We start from the raw sequence: 21,201 nt of genomic DNA, 5'->3' as shown, positions 1-21,201 counted from the left end.
CCAGGAACAAGTGGAACTTGTAAAAAATGTACACAACAGATCACCTCATGTCTTTTATTTTTCACCAATCATGGTTTTATGTTTGATGTTTCACATTGTGTGGGTTTTGTAGGGAGACGGAGATGACATATATTTAGATACATTCGAAGATGATGGTGGAGAGGGTGAGATTCAGGCCAAGGGTTCACTATCTGATGTTGAATTTGATTCAGATCAATCGGACTCAGTTTGGTGATGGATTCTGCATCTTCCACAACACCAGAAGCAACCTTTGTAGATCTGCGGAAGAAGGAAGTTCATCTGCACTGCAACCATAAGATGCTATAAAGAATGGCTAGTGTGCACTGTGTAGTGAACTGATGCAGAAGATAAGTTTTGGCATCTTGCTCAATGAGAGATACGAATTGTCACATGCAAAGACTAAGTAAGAGCTAATGTAAATTCATATAGTTTATAAAAAAAAAATACATATCTCACTCCATAGCTTGAAGCTACTACTCTACATGGTTCACCATCAAAACGACATGCCCTGCTCATCAGAGTCGCAAGAAAGAATACATTTCCGCAAGTTATATTTATACGTTTTCTCTTTCTTTTTTTTCAGTCAAGGGACAATAATAATAACAAGAATACGACAATGTTCTTCACCGGCGAGCAAGTCTCTGGCCAGCTCCAGCAAGTAACGCTTTACCAATGACCCCAGTGTGAAGTCCACAAGCCAATGCAACACCTCCTACAACGACCCATTTCCAGTCCACTCTCAGATTGTCCCGTTGCCTTCTCGCATACCCCATTGCTCTGCTTCTGTCTTCATCACTTGTAGATGATTCTGTAGAATCCATGTCAAGCACTGTGGTGATTCTTGCCATCTGGGCGATCCGGGATAGGCTCGAGTCTGACTTTCTACCGGTTTGGTAAGCTCGTAAACCCGAGTGTAGCTTCTTGACGGCTCCCCACATGCCATGACGGACGCCTAACTTCGCAACGTCTTTTGGGATTCCCATGTCTTCGTAGTGGACTAGAGATACTTCACAAGCCGTTGGCTGTCCGTCTCCTTTACGGGATTCAACTGCATTTGTGTTTGTATTTTCATTTAACATCCAAACTATGTTCCAGCTTATAAAAAAAAAACCCAAAGACTTGCATTCCAGAAGAGGCTTACCTGCTCTGATAACCCAACTTGAGAAATAAAGCTCGACACGCCTTGGCTTATCACGCTTTGGTAATGCTGGATAAGGAACTCCCTACAAACATCAACAGGTGTGACAATTAGGACCAATCTCATTCCATTACTAATACTAAGAGACGCTGGTACCTTTGTAACACAGTAGTACTTGTTTCCAGACTCCCATATTCGCCGGCCAATGATATACTCACGGTCACTACAGAAAAAGGGAAACTGCAGGCAAAAGAAAATTAGTAATGACAACAATAGCTTAGATTGTTAAGAAGAACAAAGTATCATAACTCCAAAGACCTTTTTCCTCCACTGAACAATCATAGTTCCTGTCTGAGTGTCCTCTTCCAAAGTTCTGAACTTGGCAAGCATAAAATCCCATTTGGGCCGAAACTCATCGTCCCAGAAGAAATCCCTAACAATATCTGGAGTTGCATCTTCAAACACACTTCGACTGCGGTAAATAACAGGACCTGTCTGACAAACAACACAACCCTTCAGGCTAAAAACATGGTTTGGTCAAATATTATTTTTCACCACCACTTCTATCAAATAACCGTTTCAGTCAAAACTGATCGTCCATAATCATCCCAAAAAAAAAACATTTCCATCAACGAAACCCATAACTTAAAACAATAAAACTCCCTGTCCTCAAGTAACCAATAATCTAAAGCAGCTCCTCTGAATCATATGCCATTCAAATATCTCTACAAGATTCATTTTTTCAAGATGGGTATGACAAGGAGATGGAGACAAAGCAAGAGTCAAAATTGAGATTACCTCAGGCTCATGGCGCCAAGCCTGGTAACTCATATTTGGAGTAGTCTTGTCCATCATGGATTGCCATTCCCTAGACGCATTCCCAACTTCAAGCAGCTGCAGCAAATGCTCTAGATCATTCTCCGTCACAATCTCCTCTCTCACCGTCGTGTTATCGCTAGCCCTGCAAATATAATTAATGCCATTAGTATCTAGGCTGCTACACAAATAACTACAAAATCAATCAATATACCATTCTATGTAATTTTACAAGCTAACATTAAAAGCAAACGTTCCGTTTTTGAACACATAGCTCCTACACAGCTCTAAAGTCATCATGCTCTGTAGTAAAATGTTTTTTCAAGTGTCATTAGTATAAAATCAATCAATCAATATAACATTAAAGCAAACGGTTCCGTTTTTGAACACATAACTATGAATCTCAGATTGTAAGGAAAACAAAAAAACATATCAACCATGATCTGTAATAAACCGACCCTGTTTCATCACTTTGAGGACTCTCTTCTCCAGGAGCCTGCTGTGTCGGCGCTAAACCATTCGCCGATTTGTTAGCTGACGTGTCACGCCTCGACCAGACGGTGCGGCAAACGGAGAAAGCGGAGAGAGCCGTGAAGGCAAGCCAAAGACGACGAGCGCCGAACCCAGGAGGAGCAGTCCACAGAAACCGAAGCTTAGAACGGAACCCTAGGTAGATCAACCCGGTCCATCTCGGACGCCAAGACCATCCGATCAAAAGACCGATCATGACGGCGAGCCAAATCGGGACGGCGCAGAGTAAGATGTCGACGAATGTCTCTGTAAAAGAGGGCTTCTTCAGGATTTGCATTATATATGAATATGTCTCATCCATTGCGGTTGAAAATGTCAGATTCCCCCACAAGGACAATGGGATTCTTCTAAGATCGCCGGAGATTTTGAACCGATTATTTGATGCAGAAGAATCGAAGAAGAAGAAGAAGAACAATTTTCTTTATTTTATTTGTTTTTTTATGAAGTTTGGTGGTTTTAATTAAAATTAATAATAATACGATATTTGCTGTGTGGAAAAGACGTTAGTGGGTGGTGATAAAAATAATGATAAGAAACAGACTGCGAGATGACGTGGTTCTCTCGTTGACCGACGAATACTTTACCACGCGTTACTTATTAGCGCGTCGTTTCACTACCGAGGGGAATATGCTGAAATCTCATACTGTATTCTCATTTGTTTGTTTTTTCGAATTATGTTTTTTTCTTCAGAAAATGACTTTAAACTATTCTACAGCCGACAATTCTACCATCATATGAGAATGCACGTCTAACTGCATCGCTCCGAGCCGTCCTATGAGATCCATGTTCGATGATACGCCTTTGTACCATGCTGAAGACCTTTTGTAACCCTTTTTTTCCATGATCTGCATAATTTGCGTTTTCTGGGGTTTGAACTCCAGATCTTCTGGTGTAGAAGCATTAATGAATTCTTAGTCAAACCACTGGACAAATCAATTCAAACAGAAACAGACCTTTAAAAGGCCCCAAAAAATCTCAAAATTTGAAAAACTAGAACAAATCAATTCAAACCGAAACAGACCTTTAAAAGGCCCCAGAAAATCTCACATTCAACAATTTATTCGAAACAAGTTCGTTTATTAATTTACAACAATGTCATGAGGTCAGGAGACTTAGGACCATCATTTATTAATACTATTGTTGATTTACTATATATTATACATTCTTTTGGAAATTGTGATTGTTTACATTTACACAGTACATTTCAGAAAATGAAAAAGAATATCAATGCCGAGATAAAATTAGAAAGCCAAATAGTGAATTACACGCGGGAGTAAGGGAGAGTGGGTCTTTAGGGGACTGGGGAAATTGTGGATAAGGAGAGTGAGAGAGATATGTTTCTGCCTTCTGGAGAGATTCAGATGTGCTGGAAAGTTGGGGGTGTTATTGCGGTTGGTTCGGCCAATAGCTTTTACTTTGGCTGGCCCAAAATATTTCTCAACAAATTTCTCAAAACTAACGAGGATGACGTTAATTTTATTTTGAAGTGTCCAGCATTCTTTACAAATTTAAGGTGTACTTCTGTTATAATCAATACTAGGTGGACCGGACGCATGTGCGGGCATTAATATTAATATTAAATTGATATTATATTTATAACTATATAATATTTATATTACATGTATATGGTTAATATGAAAGATTCGATGTTACATATTGATATTTATACTATGTTCATATGAACAAAGAATACATTAGAACGTTTAGAAAACGATCACATTTAACACTAATCTTAAAACATCAGAAAAATATAATTGAGAAAAAATAAATATTTCACGCATAACTCTAATAAAAAAATCAGCCATGAAATATAAAAGAGAGATTTGAATTACCTGAGATTTATTATCATTGGTTTCATTGTAACATCATAGATGATTTACGGTTTTCTTCTCTAAGCTTTTGAGTCAGAAAAGAGATAATTCTAACAAAAATATTTAAAGATAACAAATTATATAATTGAAAGGACAACATCAATGAGTTTCAAAGTTTTTAAAAAGCTTTGAGATTACCTTTGGCTCTCAGACGTAACGAAGAGGATCACGCACAATAAATAAATTGCACTTGATTAGCATACATATCTTATATTATATTCTTGATAAGTGATTTAACTTTATAAAAAAAAGAATTACCTTTTTCGAAAGGGATGATCAGTTCCTAGTTCCTGGATAAACATAGTCGTCTCTTTTTGTTAGTTGAATCACTACTGATGCAAAAATATAGATAGAGATACAACATGGAGAGGAAGAGAACAAAAATAAACGGAGAAGAAGAATCCCCATAAAATTATCAGTAATGGTGTTCCCGTCTATGAGTTACTTATTGATTATCATACACATGCGCAAGATCACAAAAGTAGAATTTAAATTATAAATATCAAAAACATATGAAAACTTAAAAGATAGATGCGTAAAACTAATGTGGGTGGTGCGATATTTATATACCAAATTAGTTTAAGTTTCTACATGACCTAGTTTTCAAGAGAAGCAATGAGATATAATATCCACTAATAAATTTTAATTCAGCTATGAGATAAAATATCTTCTAATAAATTTTTAAAAATATTCTAGTTATAATATATATATAATTTTGATAACTCAAATCTTGTTTTATATATATATTTAAATATTAAATGCATGATATTAAGAAGATATCTCGTCAGTTGATTGAAACTGGTTTTTGATCAAACAAATCCCACTATAAAGATTTAAATAATAGATAATAAGAAAAGAATATGGAATTTTAACGTTAAAACCCTCCAACTAAGTTTGTTTTGGGCAAAAATCTCCAAACTAAGTATTTAACGAAAAACCCCCTAAACTAACTTTATTTAATGAATTAAACTCTGATAGGTCATAATTAATATTACTACCAGTAAATATTTAGTATAGGGGTTTCTACACTAAGTAAACATAGCTGAGGAATTTTACCATTAAAATGAAAAAAATTCAAAATATAGTAATAGGAGGATAAATTTTCAAAATACATTTTATAAATAAATGTATAAGCTTCTATAAATGACTTAGAACCTCTTATAATAATTTAAAACGTCTGACTTTTATAAATGTATTTATAATTTTATAAATGTATTTATAATTTTATAAATGATTTATAAAGCATGCATTGGATTATTAGACAATAATAGTTATTATGATACTTTATATAAAAATATAATTCTTTCTATACGAATATAAAATCATTATATCAATTCAAATAAACACTTTTGTGTATTATTTACTGTAATTTATAAATATATAAAAAATTGATCGCATTATTACTCTTTCATAGTTTCAACAATTAGTTACCATAAATAATTATTTCTAATATTATGTAGATTGTTTGGAAAGTGGTAATTGAATTATCCTTTCCTTTTAGATATAATTATAATAAATAAAATTAAAAATCATCGGTCAATCAAATTATAACATATTGAAGAGTTCATTTATGATCAACATGTAATAAAAAATCACTTATGTGACTTCTTAATCAATATATAGTAGGATTTATATTTTTTATAAATAATTTATAACATTATATAAATAATTTTAAAATTCTGATAAATTTTGTAAACAACGATAAATAATTTAAAAATTATATTAATAAAAATGTTTGGATTTTGTAATATTTAAAATAGTTATTATATAATTATACTCGAATACAATTCATCAAGTAGAATATAAAACTATTATAATTATCTTATATAAAAATTTGGTCATTATATTTTATAGTTTATAAATATTAAAAGTAATAAAATATAACATTATTAATCTTTCTATAATTTCGAGATTTAGTTGCCATAAATTGTTATTTGTAATATTTTTTAGATTATATGACAAGTGATGTTAAATGTTTTTAGACTTACCTTAAATTTTTAGATCTTATTTAAATAAATAAAAATTAAAAACAATCGACCAATCAAATTATAACAATTTTTTTGAAACTTCACCTATGAGCGACACGTCATCAGAAATCACTAAAGTGACTTCTCTTTTAATGTATAGGGAGATTTTATAATAATTATTGAGAATCCTTGTCAGAAACATTCAGCAACTAACAAATTTCAATTTTATAAATCGTTTGATTTAAAATTGTAATATATTCATACAGCTTAAAAATCATTACATTTGATGTTTTAACGCTTATTAACATGATTTTATTTTACTATATTATTCAATAAAATAAAAAATATGAATAAAATTAGAAAATTATCAAATAGATGCATTAAAACATAAAACCATGAAATAAAATTTAACAACAATTAATACGAAATGAAAGATTTTTTTTTTGGGAAACACTCTTACACTGTAAGATGTTTATATATATCGTGTGTTCATTCAACTAACCAATGTTAAAAAATTAAAATAATTAAATCGAATAACAAATAACACCAAAAAATTAGCACTTCAAACTATATATATTATGCATTCTCGTTAATTATTCACAGTAAAAATTATAAAGTAATATTATGAATATTATACTATTTCATTCATTTGTAAGTTTATTAATTTCTAAAAAAAAAAATTATATTTTTAGACTTCATGATTATTTATTTCTAGAAAGATTTTTTCACGATTTTATGTAATAGATAAATTTTATAATTTTTTTACTTTCGTCTCTTTTTATAAATTATTAATGTACTTTATTAATTATATGTGTTTTAAAATATAAAATGCAATTTTACAAATGACACAAAATGTTTAAATAACAAAAAATATAAAATTACATTAAAATAAAAATTATTTCTCATCTGTGTTTATATAAATTTTATATAACTAGTTATTAATATTACTAAATATCATGCATTTATATAATTGTTTTTAATATTATTTTATTTTTATTATATTGTGGTATATTACTGATCAGTTCTTTCTGGAACTAGAAAAGTTTCCAAATTTGTCATATTTATTAATTTATCTGATTTTGCTGTGTTATATTATTTTATAAATACATATACTCATATAAAAGGGGAAAAATATAAAATAAAAATTTAATAAAAAATTTAAAACATACAGTAAATAAATGTCATAGATCAAAAGTAGTGATAATTTGGAAGAGAAAATATATAAAGATTAGTTTACAAGAAAAAAATATATATATATATATATATATATATAGAGATACAGCATCCAACAGTCCGCTTCCTCTAATATACAGAGAAAGATAGCACATCCTGAATACAAGTAAACTCTGCTTCCTCTAATTTTTTTTTTTTTTTGTGAAACTAATGCTTCCTCTAATATTCTAACATGTAATAACAAGAACATAAGGAAGCTCTACGAGCATCTAACTAACACATCTGACTTTTAGACAGGAATGCTTCTAGATTTTACTGGAACATAATATGACAATCTTTTTTCAGTCCATGAGAAGCTGACAGGAGCTTGAAGCTCTAGGCAGAGAAACCAACTCATTGAGTTTTTTCAATCTCTCTTCCTTTGAATAGTATCTCGACCCAGAGATACCCACAATCTTCAACTGTCTTGCGTGATTGAGGATGTAGGCCACTATTTTCTTCTCTTCGTCTTTTGTGTTGTAATTCTTCCACTTGAAAGTATGTAAATGAGACATCAAACATTCAGGAACCGAACTTGGTCCCTTCCAGTGACCTCTAATGGACTTCGTGGTACAAGGGAGTTCATTGCACTAACAGAAAGAACACACGTTATTGTATGTCAGACTTACGACAGTGAAACATTTGAATAAACAAACTGAAACCATCAGGCTCGGTTAAAGAGATACCACACATATTTTGAGAACTTTGAGTTTAGGAGAACTTTCTAGCATCCAAGTAAGTAGATCCCACCACCCTCGGGAAGCTGCACACAGCTCCAAATGAACAAGGTGATAAAATCCAAAGCAGCTGAGAAGCTGCATAGAGAATGTTTGAAAACATAAGCAGAGCAGTAACCAGATGAAACACAAAATGGTATATATTTTATTACCAATGAAGAAGGTAAACATAAGCAGAGACGCTTGACTGATGGAATAGAACCCAGTAGCTTCTCAGGACTATTGTACACAACTTTAACATTTGCAACAACCACCTCAGGCATGTTCTCACACAAACACACGTCATCATGGTAATCTACAAAGTTCAAATACTTCAAAGACGGGGCATTGATCACAGTCATATGAAGCCCATCAAGACCGTAGTTCGGTTCTTCGCATACATCAACTACAGATAGCCTCTGTAAGCTAGGCATTTCAACATAGAAAGTTCTCAGAGAGTGGCTGTTTAAACTCTTGTCCAACACCAACTCCTCAAGAACAGGACATCCTGACAAAAGCCTACTGTGACAATCTTTGGTCTCGTACTTTACACTGATAAGGTGCAACGTCTTCAAAGAAGGAAACCAAACGTCCACAGGAACATCCAGACCAATCGAGTAAGTGAGTTTCAAGACCTCGAGCTTCTCGTAAGTATAAAGACTCTTTGGTAACTTGATTGGTCTATGTTCCTTTAAGTGTTCTTCAGTGTGGAAGATCTCAAGCTCGCGCACGCCCTGAACCATCCCTGTTCTGATCCACGTTACCATATCTTGGGTACTGCAACAAGGACCGACGTCGAATCTCAGAGATTCCAGGACCGGAGATGTGCGCAACGACATCGTTCTGCCCACGTGATTGGTGAATGTTTCGTATCGGGAAGGGTCGAGTTCGAAACCATCGTCAAAATCAAATCTCGGGACCATCGTCCAGACAGACTTCCATCTTTTGGACAAGAGCGTTGTCGTGACGACGTATTTGGTAGGAAGATATGAGAAAATCTTCAAGAGCAAATCATCCGACAGATTACTGATCCTATCCATCATATCCAAGCCCTAATCAAATCCTAAGAGGAATCGAAAAACAAATACCCAAAACCTAAACCATGAAGCATTCCGAATCAGAAAGACGGATACTTTTCCATGGAGATTGCAGATTTGATGTTTCTCTGTGCGTTTAAAGCGGAAAAGAAACTAGGAGCTGAGATATTTAATGAGCCATGTTAAATTGGGCTGAGATATTTGTTTCGTTGATTGTTCTGTTCTGAACTGATTATTAGAACAGAACAATAACTTACAAAACAGTCGTTAAATTGTAATAAAATAAGTTAACAAACACAAAAGGTCCTTTCATAAAAATAATAAGGATGAGAAACCTAATAATATCAAAAATATTTATTTTGTTGATTATTCTATTCTGAACTGATTATACATATCACTTCGAAATCGAATAATAGAATAACTTTTGGTTGTAAACAAATATTAGTTTTCTATTTAAATATAAATTATTAAGTTTGATACAAATATTGAATTAATTTTTATTCATTAGGAGGTTTATTAGTTTTTGTTTAACCAAATCTCAATAGCTTATTTTGTGGACTTTCTTTTTCTTAATGTCTATGCCATGATTCACAAAGTCAGAAACAAATTAAAATCATTATAAATCTGCGACCTCCAGGCTCGTTAATTCTTAAGAAAGAAACGTGGAAATTAGAAATATTGTTTAAGATCCAGCAGTTTCTATGGAAAACAATTTCGGGTGCATTGCCTACATATGTTCAGTTATGTACTCGGAGAATAAACACTGATCCAGTTTTTCAGTGTTGTTGTATGGAAGAAGATACTATCAACCATCTGATGTTCCTCTCTCCTCATGCGTTAGCCATATGGAGATGTTCAGGTATTCCAGTTCATGATATTCAATCCTTTGATCTGGAACAGAATATCGCAGCTCTATTTAATATTTATAAGAGTCAGAAAACACTATTTTTTTTTGTCTAAGCTCTCCTTTTGGATCATCTGGTATATATGAAAATCGAGGAATGAGTTTCTATTTGCTAAGAGAAATGTGCACCCTATGGATGATGCTCAAAGAGCCATCGAGGCTAACAGAGAATGGAATATTCAGTTTATGTCTGGAAAGTCAAAGAGAATCCCAAGATCTTCACAATGAGAGCCTCCACCTCAGGACTGGATAAAATGTAACTTTGATTGTAGTTACAAGGAAGGGAGTATATTCACGGGAATCGGCTGGATTATCAGAAACCATAAAGGAGATCATATATGCTATGGAATGGCGAAACTGGAAAATGTTAATTCACCTTTGCACGGTGAGGCATTGGCATTTTTATATGTTCTTCAACAAGTATGGACTAAAGGATGGAGAAGGGTTTGGTTTGAAGGAGACAACAAGGAATTGGAGCGCATCATTAATACTATTGTGATTGATCATATCCAATTGGGTAATATCATACATGATATCCGATATTGGATATCTTTTCTTTCTGATTGCTCATTGGGTTGTGTGAATAGAGAAAGAAACATGGCGGCAGATGCTCTTTCTAAACATTTTAAGGAGGACTAATCTCTTGTACTTTTTAATACAATCCCACCGTTTTGGTTGGTTAGATTCTTATGTTGGTCATATACTATTTAAAGTACTAATAAAATGTTGTTAAAAAAGAGTTGGAAGCAAATGAGTTGAGACATTGTTTGTTCTCTTGGTGAAATGAAACTAGGATCAATTTTTTTACTCCTCATATAGATATTAGAATGGATATTTTCAATGAACATATTTTTAAATTTTCCAAAATTTGTAACAATAAAGATTCTACAATGTCATCTATAAAAATTTAGCATTGGATTCAAGTGATGTGTTTGAGAAATTTGTTTGTCCTGAATCCCCAGTAAGGTTTTCCTTCCTGATTGTGTATTACCCATCTAACTCTTATTTGTCTTGTATCTTCGTTGGAACCTACAACGAAACTGAATTTAGCAAAGCCCTCATGGAGCGTAATGGTTCTAAAGATCTTGATTTGATGGTGTATGTCTATTGTTGGTTATATTAGAGGTTCTTTGGTCCAAGTATTTGAATGCTTGTATACCATCTCATACATCATCAATGGTTTTTTATGTAATTTTGTATGGACTTATTAGTGTTTTATTAAAAGCAAATTACATTTTGATTTACAAATTCTCCAAATAAACCAGAATGGTGGTAATTTTTAGATTACTACATTAAATGTTTGTAAATCAACAATTGCCTTAATTTAATCATCACAAGTATCATTGGCGATTACCATAAACTTGACGAACATCACCATATCATCATCACGAAAGGACACTAAAAAAAGTATATGCATAATTTTCTTCTTTCTAACAACAATGTGTGCAAGTTATACCATAGAATAAAAGATAAATGACATAAAAAAATAAATTTACATTAACAAGATGCATTATAAGTAAGATCTCTGGAGAAAACACCGCTGCATCAAGTAATATATCAAATTGAGCATTTTTCACGAATCCTACAAATATTAATTTGATTGAAATTTACATGATTATCATCAGTCTGATTCTAAAGCCACACAAAATATGAAATTATGCTGAGATTTCTTCAAATTATCTAAATCTATAGATATATTTATAAAATAAGTCTATATATATACATGTAAAAATCTTTGCATTTACCCTTTGAAGTTGTCAGATTTTGTTTGCCCTTTGGGTCCCTGGAAAGACAAAAGGTAATATACTCTCATTAAATCCAGGTTAGTTAGTTAGCACTTTCACATGTTTCATCTTATAATCTCATCAACATATTCATCACCAGTAATCTCATAGAGATAAGGTTCTGCTTTTATTATACATTTAATGCTCTCTTCTCTTTTTGAAGTTCACATGCAAAATCTCATGAACACTCTACGTTCACCCCTATATGAATAGCCTCATGTTACTATTACTCTTACAAAAAACAAAATTTTTATACTAAACAAGAGTGTAGTCTTCTTTCTTTCTTCATGGCTCGGAACAAGCTCGAGTTTCCACTTGATGCTGAGGCTTATGAGATCATATGCAAGATAGGCGTTGGTGTCAGTGCTTCAGTCTACAAAGCCGTATGCATTCCCATGAACTCAACAGTAGTGGCCATTAAAGCCATCGATCTTGATCAGTCTCGAGCTGACTTCGACAGTCTTCGCCGTGAAACAAAGACCATGTCTCTTCTTTCTCATCCCAACATCCTCAACGCTTATTGTTCGTTCACCGTTGATCGATGCCTTTGGGTGGTCATGCCTTTCATGTCTTGCGGCTCTCTTCATTCCATCGTCTCTTCCTCTTTCCCTGAAGGGCTACCCGAAAATTGCATTTCCGTGTTCCTCAAGGAAACTCTTAACGCAATCTCGTATCTTCACGACCAGGGTCATCTGCACCGTGACATCAAAGCTGGTAATATTCTTGTAGACTCTGATGGATCCGTGAAGCTCGCTGACTTTGGAGTATCCGCATCCATCTATGAACCTGTTGTCACGTCGTCTGGAACGACGTCGTCTTCTTTAAGGCTGACTGATATAGCGGGAACGCCGTATTGGATGGCTCCTGAAGTGGTTCACTCTCACACGGGGTACGGTTTCAAGGCAGACATATGGTCGTTCGGGATAACGGCGTTGGAGTTAGCTCACGGTAGACCTCCGTTATCTCACTTACCGCCGTTAAAGAGTTTACTCATGAAGATCACCAAACGGTTTCATTTCGCTGATTACGAGATCAACAAGAGCGGCTGTGGTAAAAAGAAGTTCTCAAAAGCGTTTAGAGAAATGGTTGGTTTGTGTCTTGAGCAAGACCCTGCTAAAAGACCTTCTGCCGAGAAGTTGCTGAAGCATCCCTTCTTTAGGAACTGCAAAGGAGTTGATTTTGTGGTCAAGAACGTGTTGCACGGCTTGTCAAACACGGAACATATGTTTATCGAGAGCCAGGTTTTGATCAAGGGTGTTGAAGATGATGAAGAGGATGATGAGGAGATAGTGAAGAACAGGAGAATCAGCGGGTGGAACTTCCGTGAAGACGATCTTCAGCTTTGTCCAGTGTTTCCAACTACTGAATCAGACACTTCTGAGTTCAGTCCACGTGAAGTAGATCCAGTCCAAGACAAACCGGAAGGCGATGATAACGTCGTGTTAACCGGATCAGAAACTGGTTTAGGTTTGTCAGACCGAAACGAGGAAGCTAAGGAACAAGAAGGTGAGGTTTGCGGGTTTGACAGAGATTTGGTTTTAGAGAAACTGAATCTGTTGAAGAAAAGCTTGGAGCATCAACGAGCAAGAGTGTTGGTGATAATTGAAGCTTTGAGTGGGGAGAAAGAAGAGAGGAACAGAGAAGAAGAGCTCCTAGAGATGGTGGAGAAGCTGAAGATTGAGTTGGAAGCTGAGAAGATGAAGACCTTGCGTGCTGAGAAAGAAAGTGTTTTAAGTTAACTATTTGAAAAAAAAATTAATGGCGACGAATTTGATCATGGTTTTTAGTTTTTGTTTAAATATTTTTCTCGTTTAGATTATTGCCACTAGATTCCATAAAATTTAGTACACTAGTTATGACTTATGATTGTCAATCGTATTTATGAACTTATCGAATAATAATTTATTAATTTATCTTTGTAGAACCAAATTCACTTTCTTATTATAAATTTGTTTATCTTTTAGGCATGTTGCACCCACCCTTTTCTGCATCATCATGTACTACGACTATGTACACTGGTTGGAAATATTTAACATCCTAATTTACACTTTTCAACAATTCACATCATCTTTTGTTCTTCTACCTATTAATTCAACACTCATTTAAATCTTAATCTACAATATCTTTATTTAATAAATTTAGCACTCTATCCAACAATTTTATTTAATTTTGTTTGATAAAAATATTTTTTATGGATCCAAATCAAATAAACCAAATCTGTATTTATAAATCACAAAATAATAAATTTTCATATAATTTTTTTACAAAAAATATAATTTATCATAAGATAAATGACTTTGAATATTCAAGATGAGATTAAAAAATAAAAATAACAATAAAAAACACCATTTGTGAGTATTCAACATGTTGAATAATTTCAACTAAGATAAATCCACCTAAGATTTTTTGCTTTTCCAACAACCTCATTGTAGCTATTAAACTGTTGAAAAAATGATTCAACATCCCAATTGCAACTCCTTGTAATACATATGTGAGTATAACAAGAGTAAAGAGGTACAGTGAGTTCCTGACCGATAAAGGGGACAAACCAGCCAAACGTTCATTTACAGCATATAATTTGATGGAATATGTTTTTTTAACTTTTCATATTTAAGAACTTTTAGTATTTATATGAAAACATAATTTATAATCTTTTGATAAGAATAAAATTTGTATGAATTTTTAACATTATTTATTAAAACAATTATGAATAAATATTAAATAATTGATTGTTAGGTAGTCATATTTTTTTAATATAAAATTCCGTAGTAGTAAATGATTTTAGTTCATACACATTTTAACTCACTTCTAATTTAACAACCTCTTTAAACTTAACAACTAGCTAGTCTTTACCCAACATTCCACTCTTTGTTGGCTTTAACCAAATTAATGACTACTACATCTTCACTTAGTTAGTTAGTTCGTAATTGACTTGTTACATACAAAACATTTGGATCTAGTTGAATGTACACACAAAATGTATACACATCTACTAAACCAATCTATACTAATAAAATAGACTATTTGAGGCTCCATGGAGTGTCCACCTAAGCATAAAATTCTTTTTCCAAAAGATGCCACATTGCATTATTACTAACAACAAATAATCATAATAATAAATATACAATATAAGTAAAAATAATTAATAAGTAAACACACAATATAAGCAATATAAATATTACATTAAATTAACATCTATCAAAGCAAGAAAATTAGAATAAGTAAATATACAATATAAGAAAAAATAAACAATAAGTAAATATAAAATTAAGAAATTAAAAAAAAACTGATAAAATGGACTATTAGGGCTCCGTGGAGTGTCAACATAAGCATAAAATCTCTCTTCCAAAAAAAGCCACATGAAATTATTACTAAAAAACAAAAATAAATAATAAGTTACTATACAATATAAAGAAAAATAAATAATAAGTAAATTACAATATAAGAAATAGAAATATTACATAAACTAACATATATCATAATAATATCATTTGATATAAAAGCAAAAAAATTATAATAAGTAAATATACAATCTACGAAAAAATAAATAATAAGTAAATATAAAATTAAGAAATGAAAAAAAACTAAATTAAACATCTATCAGAAAAATGTATAGTAAAATAAATAATAAGTAAATATACAACATACAAAATATAAATATTATATTAAGCATTTATCATAATATTACAATAGGTAAATATAAAATATAAAAAATAAATAATAAGTAAATATACAATATAAGAAATAAAAATATTACATTAAACATCTAACGTAATATTATCTTTTGATATAAAAACAAAAAAAATAATAGAATAAGTAAAAATAAAATATAAGAAAAAAATAAAAAAATAAATAAATATACAATATAAGAAGTAGAAAAAATAAATTAAACACATATCTGAAAAATGTATAGTAAAATAAATAATAAGTAAATATACAACATAAGAAGTAGAAATACTAAATTAAACATCTATCCGAAAAATGTATCGTAAAATAAATAATAATTAAATATAAAATATAAGAAAAATAAATAATAAGTAAACATACAATATAAGAATTAGAAAAACTACATTAAACATCTATATGCAAAATGTATTATAAAATAAATAATAAGTAAATATACAATATAGGAAATATAAATAGTACATTAAACATATATCGTAATATTACAATTAGATATAAAAGCAAAAAAATTAGAATAAATAAATATACAATATAAGAAAAAAATCAATAATAAGTAAATATACAATATTAGAAATGGAAAAAGTACATTAAACATCTATCCGAAAAATGTATAGTTATACATTTTTATTTTTTACAATATTTTTTTATAAGTAAATATACAATATTAAAAAACAAGCATAAAATATAAGAAATAGTAATATTACATTAAACATCTATAATAAAATTATCATTTGATATAAAGAAAAAAAATAGAATAGGTAAATATACAATATAAAAAATAAACAATAAGTAAATATGTAATTAAAAAATGAAAAAAATAAATTAAACATCTCTCTGAAAATATAAATAAAATAAATAATAAGTAAATATATAATATAAGAAATAAAAATATTATATTAAACATCCATCGTAATATTAAAATAACTAAATATAAAATATAACAAAAACTAAACAATTAGTAAATATATAATATAAGAAATAGAAATATTACATTAAACATTTAACGTAATATAATCATTTGATGTAAAATCAAAATAATTAGAATAAGTAAATATATAATATAAGAAAAAAATAAACAATATGTAAATATCCAACATAAAAAATGGAAAAACTAAATTAAACATTTATCTGAAAAAAGTATAGTAAAATAAAAAATAAGTTAATGTAGCATATGAGAAATAAAAATATTACATTAAATATCTATCTTTATATTAGAATAAAAAATAAATAATAAGTAAATATACAGTATAAGTAATAAAAAACTACATTAAACATCTATCTGAAAAATGTATAGTATAATAAATAAGGGAAAGTACATATAAAATATAATAAATGGAAAATACATTAAACATATATCTGAAAATTTATAGTTTTAAATTTTTATTAACTCCTAATATTTTTATAAGTAAATATAAAATATAGGAAAAAATAAATAATAAGTAAATATACAATATGAGAAATAGATATATTACATTAAAAATCTATCGTAATATTAGAATATGTAAATATACAATATAAGAACAAATAAATAATAAGTAAATATACTATATAAGAAATAAAAATATTGCATTAAACATATATCATAATATTTTCATTTGATATAATAACAAAACAAATAGAATAAGTAAATATACAAAATAAGAAAAATAAACAATAAGTAAATATACAATATAAAAACAAAAAAAATAAATTAAACATCTATCTAAAAAATGTATAGTAAAATAAATAATACGTAAATATATAATATAGTAATAAAAATATTACATTAAACATCTATCGCAATATTAGATAAGTAAATATACAATATAAAAAAATATAACTAATAAGTATACATACAATATAATAAATATAAAATTACATTAAATATCTATATGAAAAATGTATAGTAAAATAAATAATAAGTAAATATAAAATATAAGAAATAAAATTATTACATTAAACATCTATCGTAATATTACAATTTGATATAAAAGCAAGAAAATTAGAAAAATATAAATACAATATAAAAAACTTAATAATAAGTAAATATATAATATAATAAAAAATAAATTATAATTAAATATACAATATAAGAAATGGATAATGTAATTAGATTCATTTTAATATATACTACTCCTTGTGCCATTATTTTCTATTTCCAGAAAATATATGGTTAAGCACCAATATTACTTAGGTTAAGCACACGAACAACAACAAAATTTAAACATCGCAAAAAATGCTCACATCAACATTACAATGCAATAATTCTAACCTAAAACTATGAAAACGTTCTATTGCCCAAACCATAAATACAAAACAATCATGTATTCACACAAACATACAATTCGGAATACAATGTCCAAACGAATAGTTGTATAGTTAATATTTGAAAATCAAAATAGCTCCTCGCATAGCGCGGATTAATCCTTAATTTGAAACTGAAACAAAAAAAATTACAAGCATTTATATGGTTTCATAGTTGAATGTACACACAGCTTCTAGCAATGCAAATGATGCATGCTATAAAACACGAATTGGAGGCATACTTAAACGCATACTTGTTGAGAATGTTAATAGTACAATTTTTGTAAATTGAATCATCTCACTTTGTAATAATATCAGGAGTTAGACAAATATAATTTGATTTGAAAATAACCTCAATATATAATCAACTCACAGAGATTAGTAATGTATACTATTTTATGTTCAAGACCTAAGTACTGAACTGAGGTAGAAAATATCTATGAGATAAAAATATTGTGTACCATCTTGATACTCAATATATAATCAACTAACAAGAATATGGAGAATTTTGAACTCAGTTTGGTAAATGAACATGGAGTAGTTTACGAAACCGAGTACAAAATTCTCCATATTCTTGTCTATGTCAACAATCGGATAATCATCGTAATCTCTGTCTCTGTTATCAATGATTTCAAAGATTGAAGAGTATCTGAACACATATTTTCACATGAAATATCAGTGTATTGCTCTACTCTCTGGGGATTGAGTGCGAGAAATCCAACCGACCTTTATCTTTGCCAACGCAATACGCCCTTGAAATCATCACAGAAACACTCCTCCTTGGAATCAACCGTCTCTTTTGCTCTGGAATAGAATCATAAGCTGGCTCTAGCGGGAGATAATAGGATAATGAAACTATGTCTACTGGGGGAGGTGAACAGAATCAAATCTAATAATTAAACATATCAATTAAGCTTTTGGTAGACAAAGTTGCTGACACGATCCAAGGCCTTGTTTGTTGGTGATCCAAATAGTTGGGAATTCATAAAGAAGATATACTAGATTATTACACGAAATGGCAATGAGATAATTGTGCTTGGGGCAAAAAACGTGCCTCTATCTACCCTTTTCTTTCGGTTCACTAGTCTCTTGACAACAATCTCTTTTCTTGACCTTGTTTTTAACAAGGGTCCCTTGACTAGTTCAATGTTGCCTGAATCATTCATCAGAAGAAACCCAAAAATGAAACGAAACGAGTATTGATGTAAACAATCTACTTTCTTCTTGCATCCAAGTTCACCCTTTGATGTAGTTTAATAGTCTGCAAAAAAACCAAATGATTAACGTGCCATTAGCAAAGCCCAAAAATAGGATGATAATAAAAACCCATGTGTTCAAGAAACATCAAATGTTTGGATAGCTATATTAACAAATGCGCTTTACCTAATAAGGTAATACATGACCAAGAACAGGAGCACAAAATACCCAATGAGTTTGCAAGTTTTTCGATTCGACTTCTTCTCAAAGACCTGTCAAACAAGGGGTGTGTGCACTTAAAAGGTTGAGCAATAATGAAGGCTAGAATGGTGCGCACATACCAACTTGAAACGGTTGATTGTTCCTGACATTATTCCCCTGGCCGAGTCCATTTTGTTACCCTAGACATAGACAACAACAAACGGCTTAGAAGAAAAGCATGTGAGAAAGATGCATCTACAAACTCAAAGTCAAGCATATGGCATCAAACTTAAAGCTTACCACTTTGTCAAGCATGCGGTTATGACTCTCAACTTCCTCATGTATGTCTCCAGTCACCTGATAAGATATGATCCCCAGCTTAGGACATCTAAGGCAAGCGTTATTGCAATTGCTAGAACAAAAAAAGCATTTAGCTCCATGCTCGTACAGTCCAAAAGATTCACAATTTACATTAATTTTCTTACCATCAAGATTAGCTCAAGAAACTCTCTCTCTCTCTCTCTCTCTCAGACAATAGTTACAGAAACATTTCAAGATCCTAATCATGTTTGTGTTATGTAGTAATGATCTTTTGATTAATAATTGTAGAGATGAAAAGAAACATACTCTCTTGAGAAACGAAACTCTGTCCTGAAGACTTTCAAGGGCTTCGTCATTGTCGCGTTCGGTGGTATCATGAGAGTAGGAAGAGGAGGCTCTCAAGCGACCTTCCTCAAGTCCATCGAGTCCGTCAAAGAGAGATGTTCTCGATGCACGATTCTCCCTGCAAAATCGAAATCTCGAAAACTGTAATTAGGTCAATGATTTGGACAAAATTGAATAGATCCGTGTGAAATTCGATCAGAATATGGTTCGTAGAACAGAATCAGAATCAGTGGATGCATAGAGAGAGAGGAAGCATAGATCATACCTTCGATAGTTCATGTCTCGCACCAATATTTGTTTCGTCTACGGTTTTGGAGTATCCTATTGAGAACTCACCATTACAGATGGAGAGAGATCGGAGCAGTGCGAATGGATCCGCGGAACGTAGGATTTCGTGTTTGTTTGCTGGGGAACGCACCAAAGCTCAAAAACTGTTGAAAAGACGTTGACGAAAGGAAAGCTTACTGGGCTTGGCTCGGCCCATGTGGATCGATACTTATTTTAATAATTATTAATGCTTTGACAGCCCATTTTTGATGATCTCTAGAACCTCTATTTCTAATATAAAACTTCCACAGAATTTAGATATAATCTGATTTCTAGTGAAGGAAGAATATATTTGAAATATTCTTTTTAAAGTAAAAAATCGAATAGTGGATCGAAAGAAATTTAATTCTGTTTTAGAATGGTTCTATGTAGGGGTGGGCACTTTACCCGATATCCGAAGTGGCACCCGAACCCGATCCGAAAAATCCGAACCGAAATCCGAACCGAAGTAGCAAAATACCCGAACGGGTATTGAATAAGGAGAGATTGGATACCCGAACCCGAACGGGTAATACCCGAACCCGAATGGATATCCGAAGATAACCGAACATATGTATAATTAACATTATATTTCTAGTTTACATCTCTCATTTTATATAAAATATTTATATTGATACTACACATACTTTAAGTTCATATGATATACATACAGTTACGGAAAAAATGATTTGCTATTCACTTCAAATGCATGTCAAATTTTTTATTTCAAAAATTAACAAAAAGATACATCCAAATTTTTTTAAAAAATAACTAAATTAATGTCTTTTTTGTTTTAAAATGTTATGTCCAAATATATTAACCATTCAATCTATTAAAAATAAAAAATTAGTTAACTGAAAATTATAT

General features: G+C 31.1%; 4 protein-coding genes across 5 annotated transcripts; 1 reads left to right on the top strand and 3 right to left on the bottom strand.

Annotated features, from left to right (window-relative positions):
* Positions 1-418: 418 nt before the first annotated feature.
* LOC103833443 lies at positions 419-3,008 on the bottom strand. Its single transcript, XM_009109528.3, has 6 exons — positions 2,434-3,008; positions 1,958-2,120; positions 1,478-1,654; positions 1,316-1,399; positions 1,163-1,244; positions 419-1,069 (listed from the first exon to the last, which is right to left on the bottom strand). The coding sequence occupies exons 1-6, from the start codon at positions 2,805-2,807 to the stop codon at positions 645-647; spliced, it is 1,305 nt and encodes a 434-aa protein (XP_009107776.2). The 5' UTR covers positions 2,808-3,008; the 3' UTR covers positions 419-644.
* A 4,247-nt stretch (positions 3,009-7,255) lies between these two features.
* LOC103833442 (putative FBD-associated F-box protein At3g50710) lies at positions 7,256-9,719 on the bottom strand. Its single transcript, XM_009109527.3, has 3 exons — positions 8,446-9,719; positions 8,243-8,371; positions 7,256-8,146 (listed from the first exon to the last, which is right to left on the bottom strand). Exons 1-3 carry the CDS (start codon positions 9,313-9,315, stop codon positions 7,859-7,861), a joined length of 1,287 nt encoding a protein of 428 aa, XP_009107775.1. The 5' UTR covers positions 9,316-9,719; the 3' UTR covers positions 7,256-7,858.
* A 2,357-nt stretch (positions 9,720-12,076) lies between these two features.
* LOC103833441 (serine/threonine-protein kinase BLUS1) lies at positions 12,077-13,918 on the top strand. Its single transcript, XM_009109526.3, has one exon. It carries the CDS (start codon positions 12,285-12,287, stop codon positions 13,734-13,736), a length of 1,452 nt encoding a protein of 483 aa, XP_009107774.1. The 5' UTR covers positions 12,077-12,284; the 3' UTR covers positions 13,737-13,918.
* Positions 13,919-18,844: 4,926 nt separating this feature from the next.
* Positions 18,845-20,543, bottom strand: LOC103833440 (bet1-like SNARE 1-2). Of its 2 annotated transcripts, XM_009109525.3 has the most exons (6): positions 20,294-20,543; positions 19,990-20,146; positions 19,663-19,719; positions 19,503-19,562; positions 19,348-19,433; positions 18,845-19,225 (listed from the first exon to the last, which is right to left on the bottom strand). In XM_009109525.3, exons 1-6 carry the CDS (start codon positions 20,305-20,307, stop codon positions 19,201-19,203), a joined length of 399 nt encoding a protein of 132 aa, XP_009107773.1. In that variant the 5' UTR covers positions 20,308-20,543; the 3' UTR covers positions 18,845-19,200. The 2 variants fall into 2 exon arrangements, with proteins under 2 accessions (XP_009107773.1, XP_033133671.1); XM_033277780.1 differs by lacking the exon at positions 20,294-20,543 and having other exon boundaries at positions 19,663-19,774.
* Positions 20,544-21,201: the final 658 nt, after the last annotated feature.

This window comes from Brassica rapa, chromosome A08, assembly GCF_000309985.2.
Source record: "Brassica rapa cultivar Chiifu-401-42 chromosome A08, CAAS_Brap_v3.01, whole genome shotgun sequence".
Classification (NCBI taxonomy): domain Eukaryota; kingdom Viridiplantae; phylum Streptophyta; class Magnoliopsida; order Brassicales; family Brassicaceae; genus Brassica; species Brassica rapa.
This window is presented reverse-complemented; position numbering and strand designations above follow the sequence as displayed.

Coding starts and splice junctions, on each gene's coding strand:
- LOC103833441 (XM_009109526.3), top strand. CDS start 12,285: ATGGCTCGGAACAAGCTCGAGTTTCCACTTGATGCTGAGGCTTATGAG.
- LOC103833443 (XM_009109528.3), bottom strand. CDS start 2,807: ATGGATGAGACATATTCATATATAATGCAAATCCTGAAGAAGCCCTCT. Junction 2,121..2,433: donor CCTCAAAGTGATGAAACAGG/GTCGGTTTATTA, acceptor TTATATTTGCAG/GGCTAGCGATAACACGACGG. Junction 1,400..1,477: donor TTGTTCAGTGGAGGAAAAAG/GTCTTTGGAGTT, acceptor TTTTGCCTGCAG/TTTCCCTTTTTCTGTAGTGA.
- LOC103833440 (XM_009109525.3), bottom strand. Junction 19,563..19,662: donor ACCGCATGCTTGACAAAGTG/GTAAGCTTTAAG, acceptor GTCTATGTCTAG/GGTAACAAAATGGACTCGGC. Junction 19,226..19,347: donor GTCATGTATTACCTTATTAG/GTAAAGCGCATT, acceptor GTTTTTTTGCAG/ACTATTAAACTACATCAAAG.
- LOC103833442 (XM_009109527.3), bottom strand. CDS start 9,315: ATGATGGATAGGATCAGTAATCTGTCGGATGATTTGCTCTTGAAGATT. Junction 8,372..8,445: donor TATGTTTACCTTCTTCATTG/GTAATAAAATAT, acceptor TTCTCTATGCAG/CTTCTCAGCTGCTTTGGATT. Junction 8,147..8,242: donor AAGTTCTCAAAATATGTGTG/GTATCTCTTTAA, acceptor TCTTTCTGTTAG/TGCAATGAACTCCCTTGTAC.